The sequence below is a fragment of the Megalobrama amblycephala genome, linkage group LG2, assembly GCF_018812025.1.
Source record: "Megalobrama amblycephala isolate DHTTF-2021 linkage group LG2, ASM1881202v1, whole genome shotgun sequence".
Classification (NCBI taxonomy): Eukaryota; Metazoa; Chordata; class Actinopteri; order Cypriniformes; family Xenocyprididae; genus Megalobrama; species Megalobrama amblycephala.
This window is the reverse complement of record NC_063045.1, coordinates 2,536,121-2,550,080: the sequence shown is the minus strand read 5'-3', so window position 1 is coordinate 2,550,080 and position 13,960 is coordinate 2,536,121. Positions and strand designations below refer to the sequence as shown.

The 13,960-nt window shown below is 39.9% G+C and overlaps 1 protein-coding gene across 1 annotated transcript; it reads right to left on the bottom strand.

Moving 5' to 3' along the window:
- Positions 1–2,080: 2,080 nt before the first annotated feature.
- On the bottom strand, positions 2,081–13,642 carry LOC125263448. Its single transcript, XM_048182434.1, has 4 exons — positions 13,427–13,642; positions 10,971–11,241; positions 10,742–10,803; positions 2,081–2,679 (listed from the first exon to the last, which is right to left on the bottom strand). Exons 1-4 carry the CDS (start codon positions 13,640–13,642, stop codon positions 2,626–2,628), a joined length of 603 nt encoding a protein of 200 aa, XP_048038391.1. The 3' UTR covers positions 2,081–2,625.
- Positions 13,643–13,960: the final 318 nt, after the last annotated feature.

The following is a 13,960-nucleotide window of genomic DNA, read 5'->3' as shown; positions in this document are numbered from 1 at the left end:
CTCTGTGTGTCTAAAGAAGGGGTTTTTTTTTCCTAAGAACTTTTGATGAAACCTTTGAATTATTTTGGAAAAAAAAAACAACAACTGGATCTTGTGCTGTAGAATCACAGTGTTGCTGTAATCAATAATGTAAATCTAACTCAGAGATTGGGCTCTAGATGAGATCAGTGATTCAGATCAAATAATGATTATGTGAAAACATAACCAACACCACCTGATCATGTTTTAACTTTGCTTGTCTGGTTAGTTTTAATGCAGTTAAAACTGCCCAAGTAAATTCTAATGTTAAAAAGTCAAGGGTCAAGAGCCCAACTAAAACAAACCCTGACCTCTGTGATGGTGTCTTAAAAATTGTGATTTTCTCCTTTGGTGATTCTGCTTGTTATCATCAGGTGTCTTCAATAATGCTCAATCATCACTCAATTAATCACTTAATTATCTCATTAACTTTAACAGCGCTTCAGTGGGTGGAAAAAAAATATGTCAGGACTTTTACTTTCTGAGCCCTGGACTTTCCACCTCTGCGCGATACCTCCGTGGTGGATCCGATACGGAGTCCTTTTGCTGTGTGGGTATCCACCACTATATTTGTATTAGAATTCTGGAAAATTGCATAAAAAACACTGGATGGAAACATCAAGATGCACATAAATTCTAAAAATGTGCATAAAAAACTTGTATGCGCTTAGTTGAACGGGACATATATTTAAATTCAAGTCATGCAAATAAACTTTGATGGAAAAACCATTACCCAATAAATTCCTTGATGCGCGTCAAAAAAAAGTCATGTGACTTTGCCTCAACAGCAGCGCCGCCGCTCCCACCACGCGCATGAGGGGGCACCAAAAATAGCCTAATGAATTTTTTTTTTTTAAATGCCGGTATTATTTCATTAGCCTATAGAAATATTACGCACATGTTAGCCATGTATATGTAACAAAAAAGGGGGAACAAGAAAGATATTTAATAATTGCTCTAGTCTAGTCTAGAAAGTACCCCCCTGCCCCCGTGCCGGATGGTCCGTTCCGGTTGTTCGCGCGGGCGCCTGCCTGACGCAGTTTGACAGATTTGAGCATGGCTCCGAAAAGACAGCAGGAGTCGGGTGCTGAGAAACGAAAGAAGAAGAAACTGCGAGATGATCACTTTCAGGTAAGTCCATGTTTAATCATTCATAAATACGGGAAATGTGCTGCATGTGCGTGCTGCTGCTAATCGTAATGCGCCTCGAACTTGCTGACGTTAATGTTAGCATTAGCAAACTATGTTATTATAACTTACAACTTCGGTGCAAGCTAAATTGCAATAAAAAATTCTCTTTTTAGTATTCTTAAGTTTTATACTGTGATGCTGCTATTGTGTGTTATTGGTATTGAGTTATGTTTGGTAATAAAAAGTTAAACTGGCAAAAACAAACTTTTTTCTCGGGGTCGGGGTGAGGGGCATCATAAAGGAATTATGCTTAGGGCACCAAAATGGCTAGCAGCGACACTGCTCAACAGATCACGTGATTGGTTTAATTGGACTAACCAGTGTAGCGATCTCATTGCACACTATCTAAAATGTTATTTTAATCATTTGAAATGTCCATTATCAAAATGATTTGGTATCGTCACCTCCCATAACTGTCTCACACGATTGTGCTCCATCAGACTTGGGTAAAGTTGGTTTTATATTCACACATTCAGACTTCTGATAAATTCAGACTTTCCAATAAATGTGCAATAAATTAATGTTTGCGAATTTTAAGCAGCGACATGATATTGACAACCAACAATGTCAACTTACAACATTTTTCACAGTCGATCAAAATAGGCAAGTATTGTTTTAATGGCATATTTACTTGTGAATGTCCACTGAATGTCCAATGTAGTGTGATTAACAAGGCTATTGAATACGGATGTCCGAATGTGCGAATATAAAACCAACTTTACCCAAGTTCCCATCAGGAATCTTAACGCAAGATCACATGACAGCGTTTGTTTGCATTTCATCTGCATGCTCTGAGGTGCAAGTCAGTCATTTATTATGTAAGAAAAAGCTACGGGCTTCCCCAGTTGCAAAAGCTGATACTTTGCGCAAGTTTCCCAGGAAGGATTTTATTCTCTTAAACACATGGTATGGAAACAGTGATTTATTTACAAATGTTTTATGAAATATTCTAATTTTACACACAAGTTAAATTCACAACTTTAAATGGAAACATAGCTTATGAAACATTGCGCTTTTGGCCAGAATTCAAATGATGTACAGGAGCTCAATTTACTTTTAGTGCCCCATGATGCTAAACTTTTTCTGCATGTGATTATGTTTGACCTTTTGACATTTAGTATAACTGAAAAACTCATTAAGCAATCATTATCATTAAAAAATGACTCAACAAAAATAATCTAACACAACACACATATATACAAAAAAAATGAACAGGTAAAAATGTTGTTCAGAGTTTACATGCACTTAAGAAATTGGTATAGGGTTTTTGCAGTTTTGTGTTATGTTCTTGAAATGGTTGCCAAACCTTCAAACTATTGTTACTAGTCATGTCTTCTAGTGGCTTTCTAGTGTGCATGTAAACCTGTTAACTATGAACAGAAGATCATTAATGAGGAAACTTAGCACAGAATTTGATTATCTTCTGGTAACGATACCTGCGTACACAACATCTTCCTCCTGTTTAACACTCTGAAAGAAAACACAAAAGAGAAGTTGCCATTAAGCCAACAATACTGATAGCAAGCATTGGCAGGTTTAGTAAAAAAAAAAAAGAAAAAAAAAGAAGCTTGTGGTTAAATGTAGAAAAGAAGAGAAAAATGTTTTGTTTTTTTTAATAGTAAGTAGGTAATGTCCTTGTTTATGGATATAGATAAGCTAATTAGTGGCGGAATAATTTGGTACAGTAATTTGCGCTATCGGATTTCTGTCACTCATTTGCAAGGCATATCAATGATATCATGTCACAGGCTAAACCAGCCAATGCGCATGTGCAGTTCTAAGTGTGCGTCTCAGAACGCAGACTGTTTCTATGGTTACCCGAACTTCTAACAGCAGCTACAGTGAATCGTTGGCTACCAACTTGCCATCAGCTCTTTTATTCAGAAGGCGGGACTTATTCCACCATATTGTGCGTTATACTTGCTTCATAAAAACCATCTTTGAAAATGTGTTGACAAACTTTATTTAAAAACATGCTCACTGATTATGATCTGTGCTGTGTATAAATACTTATCCACTTTTTCATGAGAAATGCTGTCCAAATGTCCTGTTTGTGATGATGACGTCTAAAGTCCCCACCAAAGTAAGTAGTCCCTTTATTTATTAGCAACCGCCTTTTTTAAGACACAATAAAGGTTTAAAAAAACTGGTGTGTTTTATGTCATAGATCATCATGACTAACCACAACTGAATCACGAACCTATAAGCACGTTTGCTAAGGTTTACAGTCTTGAGGCACACACGTATCATCAAAGACACTGCTGGGATTGCCACTAGAGCAAAATGTGACAAACATGCGAATATCGGAAATGGTGCAAAGGCAGCTTCAAACACATCAAACTGCCAAAGTCACTCCCCCAGTGGTGAACCATTGAAATTTCAAAATACTTATGATGTAACAAAGCCTTGTTTACTGGAATCACATGACTTTGGCAGTTTGATACACACTACGAACCACTGATTCGAAACAAAAGATTCGTAGAGCTTCATGAAGTAGCGTTTTGAAATCGGCCATCACTAGATATTGTTGAATAAAGTCGTTATTTATTTATTTTTGTAGCACAAAAAGTATTCTCATCACTTCATAATATTAAGGTTGAACCAATGAATTTAAATGATCTGTTTTAAATATGTCTTTTCTGGGTATTGAAAATGTAAATTAACTTTCTGTCAATGGAGGCCTCACTAAGACATTTTAATTTGTGTTCTGAAGATGAACGAAGGTCTTACGGGTGTGGAAAAACATTTTCATTTTTGGGTGAACTAACCCTTTAATGTATAAGAAGCTTATAGTGTGCATTAAGCAATAATAACAAGCAAACAATTTGTTGAAAAGTTTTTTGTTCAATTTGTTGTCCTCAGCCAAAACGATTTGCATTAGAACAAATAATAGATTTTTGAGACCAAAATATAACTTTTTAGATATACACAAGATGAATTATATTTAACCATTATAGAAACATCCCAGATAGCAAGCAATGATCGAAATAATGTTAAATCAATGTTAATGTGTCAATGTTAACCACACTGAATCAATATCAGTTTTGCACCTGCAATTAATGTTGAAAAAATGTTGAAATTTCATCAAAAAATCAATGGTAATGTCATTGAATGTGATGCTGGTTCAACATCATGCTTGAACTCTCTGAAAATGAAACTACAACTGACTTAAAGCCACACAGCCTGAAATCAACTGAAGATAAAAGAAGACAATAAATCTCTCAAGATCTCAGCAGAAGCTCTTTTTGAGAATTAACAGGTTTAGATGTTGATGTTTTATTGAAAATGTTCATCATTTTGGTGATCAGTGTTTCCTTTAGTTGGGCAGTTTGACTCTCGGCTTTTTGTGTGAGTTTGTGCTCTTTGTAACAGAGTAACATTGATTCAATGCCATTTCCATTGATTTTTTCTTGAAATTTCAATATTTATTCAACATTAATTGCGGGTGCAAAAGTGATATTGATTCAGTGAGGTTAAAGGGATAGTTCACCCAAAAATGAAAATTTGATGTTTATCTGCTTACCCCCCAGCGCATCCAAGATGTAGGTGACTTTGTTTCTTCAGTCGAACACAAATTATGATTTTTAACTCCAACCGCTGCCGTCTGTCAGTCGTATAATAGCAGTAGATGGGAACTTCATCTATAAGAGTAAATAAAGCTTGCTTAGACAAATCCAAATTAAACCCTGCGGCTCGCGACGACACATTGATGTCCTAAGACACGAAACGATCGGTTTGTGTGAGAAACTGAACAGTATTTATATCATTTTTTACTTCTAATACACCACTATGTCCAACTCCGTTCATGACTCCTTTAGTGATGTCTGATCGCGCTCTGACAACGGCAGTGATGTCTTGCGCATATACTTCAATGAGTGTCAGACATCACTGCCGCTGTCAGAGCGCGATCAGACATCACTAAAGGAGTCATGAACGGAGTTGGACATAGTGGTGTATTAGAAGTAAAAAATGATATAAATACTGTTCAGTTTCTCACACAAACCGATCGTTTCGTGTCTTAGGACATCAATGTGTCGTCGCGAGCCGCAGGGTTTAATTTGGATTTGTCTAAGCAAGCTTTATTTACTCTTATAGATGAAGTTCCCATCTACTGCTATTATACGACTGACAGACGGCAGCGGTTGGAGTTAAAAATCATAATTTGTGTTCGACTGAAGAAACAAAGTCACCTACATCTTGGATGCGCTGGGGGTAAGCAGATAAACATCAAATTTTCTTTTTTGGGTGAACTATCCCTTTAACTTTGACACATTGACATTGATTTAACATTATTTTGATCATTGCTTGCTATCTGGGATCTGAGCCAGTGGCAAACATCAGAAGGATTAGTCAAGGTAAGGCTGTCCTTAGCAGGGTACATTAGCACTGAGCGTCTGGTGATCGCCCGGATCTTGCAACTCCGAAAATGTCAGATCAGATTTTCAAAGAGGCACTATCTTTATCAATAAACCACAGATTTGAGCTTTAAACAACTACATTCACACCTGACAGAAAACCAGCAGCATTTTTAAATTACACAGGCTTTCTCCTCAGCTATTGATATTCACTGGTTGGTCCACGATGCGTTCTGGGATATCTGGCTGTCTCATGTCACCTCTAGATGCATCCTCGATAAAAGGGGCGGATCAAGAACACATCCGGGGATTTGAACTGTACTTGGCTAGATGTTTTAATGAAAATAAAGGGGGTCCACACACACTTGTTTTTATCTTGCACATCCTTTACTCAACTGAACTTCAGCATCCCCTCCCGACTTATCCCCCTGCGCATGTCCAATACTCTTTAACCAATCAATATACATGACATCTCCCCCTTTTTTTTTTTTTACAATAAAGAAACTTTACTGAACTTTTCCTGCGCTTTTCCACTAAGAGAAATAATAATAATTGCAAAACACATCTATAACGTAACTTTCTCAATAGGACACTTTAAGGTAATACATAATAAAATTGCTTGCATAAACATGCATTTCTCTTCAAGACATACATAACAATGTACATACTGAACTTGAACTTTCACTTTGGACCACTTTTTTTTTTTCAAGATTTTACAGTCCCATTTATGCTATGAAGAGCAACAATCCGTTTACAAATTCAGTCTCTGCACAGGCTTACACACTCTGCCTGAGCGGGTTACTGTGGCTGACTGTGACTGCTGTACCTGCTCTGATGAGGTGGTATCTGTAAGATCAGTATGTCTCTGTGTAGGTGTATTTTGTGTCAAGGTGGGTATGTCCTGTGTCTGGGTATGTGTACTTATTCCATTGGAATCCATAAGATCCATGCCTTCAGGGTCCACTGTGTATTCAGGTATTGCAGAAGGAGTGTGCTCCTTCTGAAGGTGACGACGGTTTCTTCTAATGAGTTTTCCTTCCGATGTTTCCACTACATACGACCTTGGCATGGAAAAGGAACCTTGAATGGTCCCTTGGTTGGTCCAGTCCTTTTGTCCGTCCACTCTGACACGAACAGCATCTCCTTGACTTAGTACAGGCAAGTTCCTCACTCCATTTCGGCGATTGTAGAAGAATGTTTGTTTTCCTTTTGCCAAGGAATCAGCACTTCTGACTTTTTCATCTTCTGGCCAGGCAGGTTTCAGGTTCTCTTCCAGTGTTGGGAGTGTGGTTCTAATCCTCCTCCCCATTAGTAGTTCTGCTGGGCTGAACCCAGTGGATGCTGATGGGGTGGCCCTATAAGACATGAGAGCCAACAGAGGGTCTTTCTGTCTCAAGATATTTTTGGCTGCTTGTACAGCCCTCTCTGCATGGCCATTGCTTTGTGGGAAGTGTGGGCTTGAAGTAACATGAATGAAGTCAAATTCAGAGCTGAAGTCTCTGAATTCTTTACTAGAAAACTGTGGGCCATTGTCACTTCTCACCTCACGTGCAATCCCAAAACGGGCAAAGGTGGCTTTGAGTTTTCCAATCACTTGGCTGGTAGAGGGAGCCGGAAGTGACAGGATCTCCATGTATCTGGAGTAATAATCTGATATAACCAGATAATGACATTTATTGTATTCACACAGGTCCACGGCTATTTTCTCCCAGGGCCTACTGGGTAATTCACTTGGAATCAACGGTTCCTTTCGTTGTGCTGCCCTCATCTCGACGCAGTATGAGCACTCCTGCACGTGCTGTTTAATGTCCTGTGAGATGTTAGGCCACCATACAGCCTGGAAAGCTCTTTCACGGCACCTGTGTAGGCCTTGATGACCATCATGGATTCTATCCAGGATTTCCTTCCTCATACAGGTAGGAATAACTATACGTTTGCCTCTCACGACTAAGCCCTGAAACTCAGACAGCTCCCCTCTCACCTGAAAATACTCTTGGATGGCCTCAGGTGTGTTTGCCATATACTCTGGCCAGCCATTCCTAATGAACCACAGGACTGACTGCAGCTGGCTGTCCGATTCTGTGTTCATTCTGATCCGCTCCATTTTCTGTGAGGTTGCAGGGAGGTTATTGACAACAGAAGCAATATATGCAGTTATCTCATTATGGCTGTCCATGCTCTCCACTGTGTGGTCTGGGCCCCTTGATAGTGCGTCAGCTACGGCCAGTGTCTTCCCAGGAGCATATTCTGCAACGCAACTGTACCGCATTAATCTCATTAAGAGCCTCTGGCACCTGAGAGGAACATTATCAAGGTCTTTACTGTTGATGAGTGGGACGAGGGGTTTCTGGTCTGTGATTAATCTGAAGCTGTCTAGCCCGTACAGGTATTTCTCAAAGCGTTCACAGGCCCAGACCCCCGCCAAACACTCCTTCTCTATTTGTGCATACCTCGTTTCAGCATCACTTAGGCGCCTTGAACAGTATGCTACTGGCCTCCACTCACCATCATCTTTTTGAAGGAGGACGCCTCCCACCCCGTAGCTGCTTGCATCTGCAGTGGGTCTGCTGGCATCAAAGAAAGTGAGAACAGGTGCGCACATCAAGGCATTTTTCACTTTCTGAAAGGCTGCCTCCTGACTTGGACCCCAGTTCCACACCACTTTGGTTTTCAGGAGGTCATACATAGGTTGCCCGACAGTGGCTAAATTAGGGATGTATTTCCCTAAGTAGTTCACCATTCCTAGGAACCGCTTGAGTTCATGTACATTTTGGGGTACCGGAAAGTTAGCAATGATGTCGACTTTTCCAGGGTCCGGCCTCACCCCTTGTGCATCAATGATGTGACCCAAGAAACGAATCTGATTCTGTCTGAACCTGCATTTTTGTTTGTTCAATTTTAGTCCAGCTGATTCCATGACTTTTCCAAGTTGCTCATCATGTTCTTTCTCTGTTTTTCCGAAAACCAGAACATCATCCATATAAATTGCCACCCCCTCAAGCCCCTGCAATGTCTCTTCTATTTGTCATTTTTCTTTGAAAAATTTCTGGGGCGCTTGTGATCCCAAACGGAAGACGTTTGAAGGCGTATCTGTCAAAAGGGGTGATAAAAGTAGTCAGTCTGCTACTCTTTTCCTCAAGAGGGATTTGGTAAAATCCACTGGCTGCGTCCAGTGAGCTAAATATCTTGGCACCTGTGAGTTTAGAGATGACTTCCTCTGTTGTAGGAAGAACAAACTTCTCTCTCTTCACTGCATTATTTAGCTTCCTCAAGTCGACGCAGATCCGAACATCTCCATTGGGCTTGAGGACAGGAACCATAGCAGCGCACCACTCGGTTGGCTCAGTTACTTTCTCAATGATGCCTTCTTTCTCCATACGGCTCAGTTCAGCTTTCACCTTGGGTAGGAGAGGAAGAGGTACACGGCGTGATACATTCACTGCATAGGGTTCAGCTCCTTCTTTTAAGACTATCTTCACTGGATCTGTTTTCAGCTTTCCCACTCTGCTGAAACACATCTTTTATTTCATTCACTCGCTTTACAAGCCCCATTTCTGTGGCTGCCACTCGGCTCAGCAGGTTATTTGCTTCCCTTCCTGGAAGTACATACACTGGATACGAGTAACACTTGCCTTTATATGTCATTTTTGCATGAAATTGACCTAGGCATTTGAGTTTGCCCCCTGGGGTGCTGAGTGAAATTACTGCTGGGTACAGTTCTTTCTTTGGCACAAGCTGTTCAAATGTTTCCTCACTTATCACACATGCATCCAGCTCCTGTGTCAATTTTGAAGTTAAGTGGTGTCTGACCAATCTTCACTTGAACCGTCCAATGTTCTTCATTTGTTTCCTCATTAACAGCACCCAGGAACAATGCATTTTCCATTTCTTCCGTAATTTCTCTCACTGTCTTTGTTTTACACATCCTCTGCCAATGTCCTTTCTTATTACATTTATTACATGTACTTTTTGTTGCAGGGCATATTTCGTCTTTTGCGTGGGGGTTTCTTACCACATCTACTGCAATTCCTTGCATTCCCATAGCAGGCTGTGCTGCTCTGTGCTGCTGCTGCACCCCGTGGTCTGTGTGTGTATCTCCCCCTCCCTCTAGTGGGCATTCTGTGTGTTACTTGTTGGACGAGCTCGCTGCTCATTTCACGTGTTTGCAAACCAACTTGCACAGCAATATCTTCTGACTGCCTTACATGTTGTATTGCTTCTGACAGCGTCAATGTAGGCATCAGTTGTAATTTTTGGGAAAGTCTTTTGTCCCTTATACCAACCACCAGCCGGTCACGGAATGTGCTCATCTCTTTTGTCACTGAACTCGCAATTCGCGGCCAGTTCATACAGTGAGCGAATGTACGTCTCCGCTTTCTCCCCCGGTAGCTGGTTTCTCTGATAAAAACATGCGCGCTCATGTATTATATTGCGTTTCTGGATGAAGTACTCCTCAAATTTCGCCAGTACAACATCGAATTTCTCTTTATCCTCCTCATTTTCAAAGCTAAAGGAAGCCAATATCTTCTCTGCCTCGCTTCCCATTGCATAGACTAGAGAACTGACCTGTACCGAGCCGTCGTCTTTGTTAAGTTTTGTTGCGGTTCTGAAGCGACAAAATCGCTGTTTCCATTCAGGCCATTCTGAGGGATTTTCGAAAGAAAACCGCTCCGGAGGATTAAACTTTGCCATTTTGTCGGCAAGGTTCACGCTGCACTTTATTGACCAGCTTCTGACACCATGTCATGAAAATAAAGGGGTTCCACACACACTTGTTTTTATCTTGCACGTCCTTTACTCAACTGAACTTCAGCATCCCCTCCCGACTTATCCCCCTGCGCATGTCCAATACTCTTTAACCAATCAACATACATGACAGATGTGAACTTTGAATTTGAACAGTACGTGGACAGCGACTGATGACGTTTCACAAGAACACAATAATGCATATTGAGAAACGTTTTCAGTCTCGTGCTGTTGTGGTGTGGCATGATGTGACAACATTTGTGCCTGGTGTAGAAATAGTGTTTGTGTCACCTGTTTTTTTTTAGTAACCCCAAATAATTAAATCTAATAGTTTTATAGGGAATCATATCCATTTACACTCATACCAAAAAAACAACTCGGTCCATGTCTTTTTAGTCCTAATTGTGACAAAAAATGTGACACGATCTTACCGGTGCCTTTCTTTTGACGAATGTCGTGTCAGCGTAGGTTACCTCTTCCTCACGGGCCTCAACTGTTTCAACAATAATAACAGATGAGATAAATCAATAGCATGAAATAACTAAATTCATTTTCATTATATAAAATCTTTTTATTTGAGGTGTATTATTAAAGTATAAACTCATTTATTATAATACTTAATATATTTTTACAGATGTGTCAACAGTAAGTAACACTTGCCCTGCTGGTCTGTTTTTCTGTGTTTCCTGTAGATGAAGAAGATCACAAGTGCAGCCACAATCAACAGAAATCCAGCAGAAGCAGCTGAGATCGGCACTATGTGAGAGTCTGAAGAACCTGGATCAGATGAAGTAGGATCTGAAGAAGAATTTGAAGCAGAGGGCAGTTTTGTTGTTGTTGTTGTTGTTGTTGTTGTTGTTGTTGGAGTAGCAGCTGAAGAGGGACAGTTATTAGTGTGAGCAGGAGAAAGTAGTAGCTCTTTAACAAAACACTATAAAACATGAACACAATTATGTAACCTTAAATTCATTATTTTATTTTAGTTTCAGTTTAATTCATTATTTATTTTAGTTTGTTAATTCATGGTTTTATTTAAAAAAGGGAAAATAAAGAAAAATAAATTTTGATGTGGTTGTGAAGACACTAATAATTGATTTAGTAATGTTTTCATTTATTTTCAAGTGTCTTCTGCAGAATTATATTTATATATTAGTTGGGAAGTTATTTTGTGCCTCGGCCCCTTTAAGGGAGCGCACTTGGGAAGAGAAGGGAGGAAGCAAGTTGTACGAAGAGTTAGGCAGCTGTTCATGCTGTTATGCCGATACTTCTTATTCTGATTAAAGAAAGAAACGTGAACTATCATCGTTGTAACCCGTGTTTTATTTATGTTAACCACGCCGAAGAGACTGGAGTGTTCACAGCAGAAAATAAGGGTTACAATTATATAAAAGTGTATTGCGATGTCAGTCTTTTTTGTGAGAATGAACTCATAATTATTTCATGAATAATTTCATAATACATTTTCCACCCTTACTCTGACCACCTGAATAAAAAGTTTGCTTTTGGCCCCGGTTCTTAAGTCTTACATGAATAAGTAAACATGAATAGTAGAAGCCTGTTGAATACTGCCGTATATGACACAACTCGCTGAAATGAGATGTGTCTAAACCGTTCAAGATGGCAATCTTGTAAGTATTATCATAGTCAACACTTTGTCTCACAGTGATCTCACCCTGCATGTGGTCAGTCACAATGTAAGGTCATGATCTGACTGAAAGTGTAACCTCACAGCACACTCACTGTGTGCTCATATACTATTGCCACACTGTGAAATCACCCAAGCTAGACATTTTACTGGAAGTAGACTCCAACATCGCTCAGATGTCAAATTTTGGTTGATAATTAAATTTGGGTTGACGTCTAAACATTTGTTTGATGTCAGGCTTCAGCGTTATTAAACAACTCCACAAACAGCATTACCAGCTTCACCTATTACAAACTCAATCGACTTTATTTCTGTCAAATGTGTACAAAAGCTCGTATTGAGATTAACAGAGGTTTAGATGTTGATGATTAATTGAAAATAATAGTTTGGTTTGATGTCACATTATGGTGATCAGTATTTGCTTTAGTTGGGCAGTTTGACTCTTGATGTTTTAAGGTGCCCCTATTATGGATTTTTGAAAATGACCTTTCATGTAGTGTGTAACAGCGCTAACAAAGTTTTAAATCTGAAAGTTATTGTCTCTTAAAAGTAACAACTACCCAGGTGAAAAAAGTACACTTCTATAATGTATACTGTTAAAAATAAATGTAAATTTACAGGTAATGGTCTGCATTTTTTTAAATGCCTGTTGTTTTACTGATATTTGCTGTAATTTATTTTCCACTATAAAATTTACAGGGAATTGCATGTATTTTAGTATTACATTAAATTTCTGTTTTTTTAAAGAAATGTTCTGTATTTTTACAGAATAATGTGTAATTTTACATAAAATGTTGATTAATATTTTATAGATTTTTTCTGTATTTTGAATATTCTGTAAAATCACAGAAATATAATGTAAATTTAAATATCCGCTGTAAAATAATGTGGAAAAACATGTAACTGTGAAATAACATAACATTTCCGTTTTTTTATTGGACTTAATCACTACTCTGACTGTTCCGCTTGTCAAAGTAGTTCTGCTGCGTTCAGTGTTTCGTTTCGTAACGAATTTCTTTTCATAATATCAGCTCGTAATATAATATAATCATACATTCTTTGTTGAAATACGCAGACATTTCAACAATGTAGAGTTTAAATATCGAAATGAAGGAATTCCCACCCGGCGCAAGGATACAGTCTCTTCAAAGCACACGGTGGAGCAGCGGAGCTGACTGGAATCACTCGACCGTTAGGATTGCTGCTGTTCGTGGACGTGAAGCGAAAAATAAGCAGGTAAAATACACATTTTCTAAACTTCTCTCTATTATTATATTACTCAAAAAATATTTCCGTCTAAACTTAAGTTCCCTTTCGATACTTCACTCGTACTGTGTATGGGGAAAGGTCTGCTTTTCCCCGTTACTGAAGCCTTTTTACGCAGTGTAACGCAGTGTAACTGCATCGTCTATGGTTCACTCATAGACAAGTTGTTGAACCAATGACGGCGCGGCATAGCTGTGCGGCCTACGGCGACAAAGCGCACGAAATGGGCGGGGATTATATTGCCATAGGATTTCAGTTCTCTCTCCTTCAGCAACGACTTCACATCGCTCTTCGCTGATCTCCGGCTGAAGCCTTCGCCACCTGGAAGAAGCTTGCCTGGAAGAAGCTCTCGCCGCCGTTGAAGAGGCTCCCGCAGCGGACTGTTGAGCTCGCCGGGCGAAGAAAGCGCCGATGCCCTCATCGACTGCCTCCTTGAGCGCCGTCTCGAGTTTCCCGCTTCCGGCCGCCTACCAGCTCATCTTCTGCCGCCATCCGGTGCGCCTAAAAGAGCATCTTTCCCGCGGTTTATCACCGCTCTAAAAGAGCTTTTCCTAGCGGTTCATACCGCTCTAAAAGAGCTTCCTCGGCCCTCAAACGGCATTTTCATGGCAGCATTGTTGCAAATGCTGTGCCACTCTTGTGGCACATGCAGAGCCCCTCTGCATGACGACGGGCACAGTGAGCGCGTCAGCTGCCTGGGCAAGCCCCATGCAGAGGCTGCGCTCACCGGGACCTCATG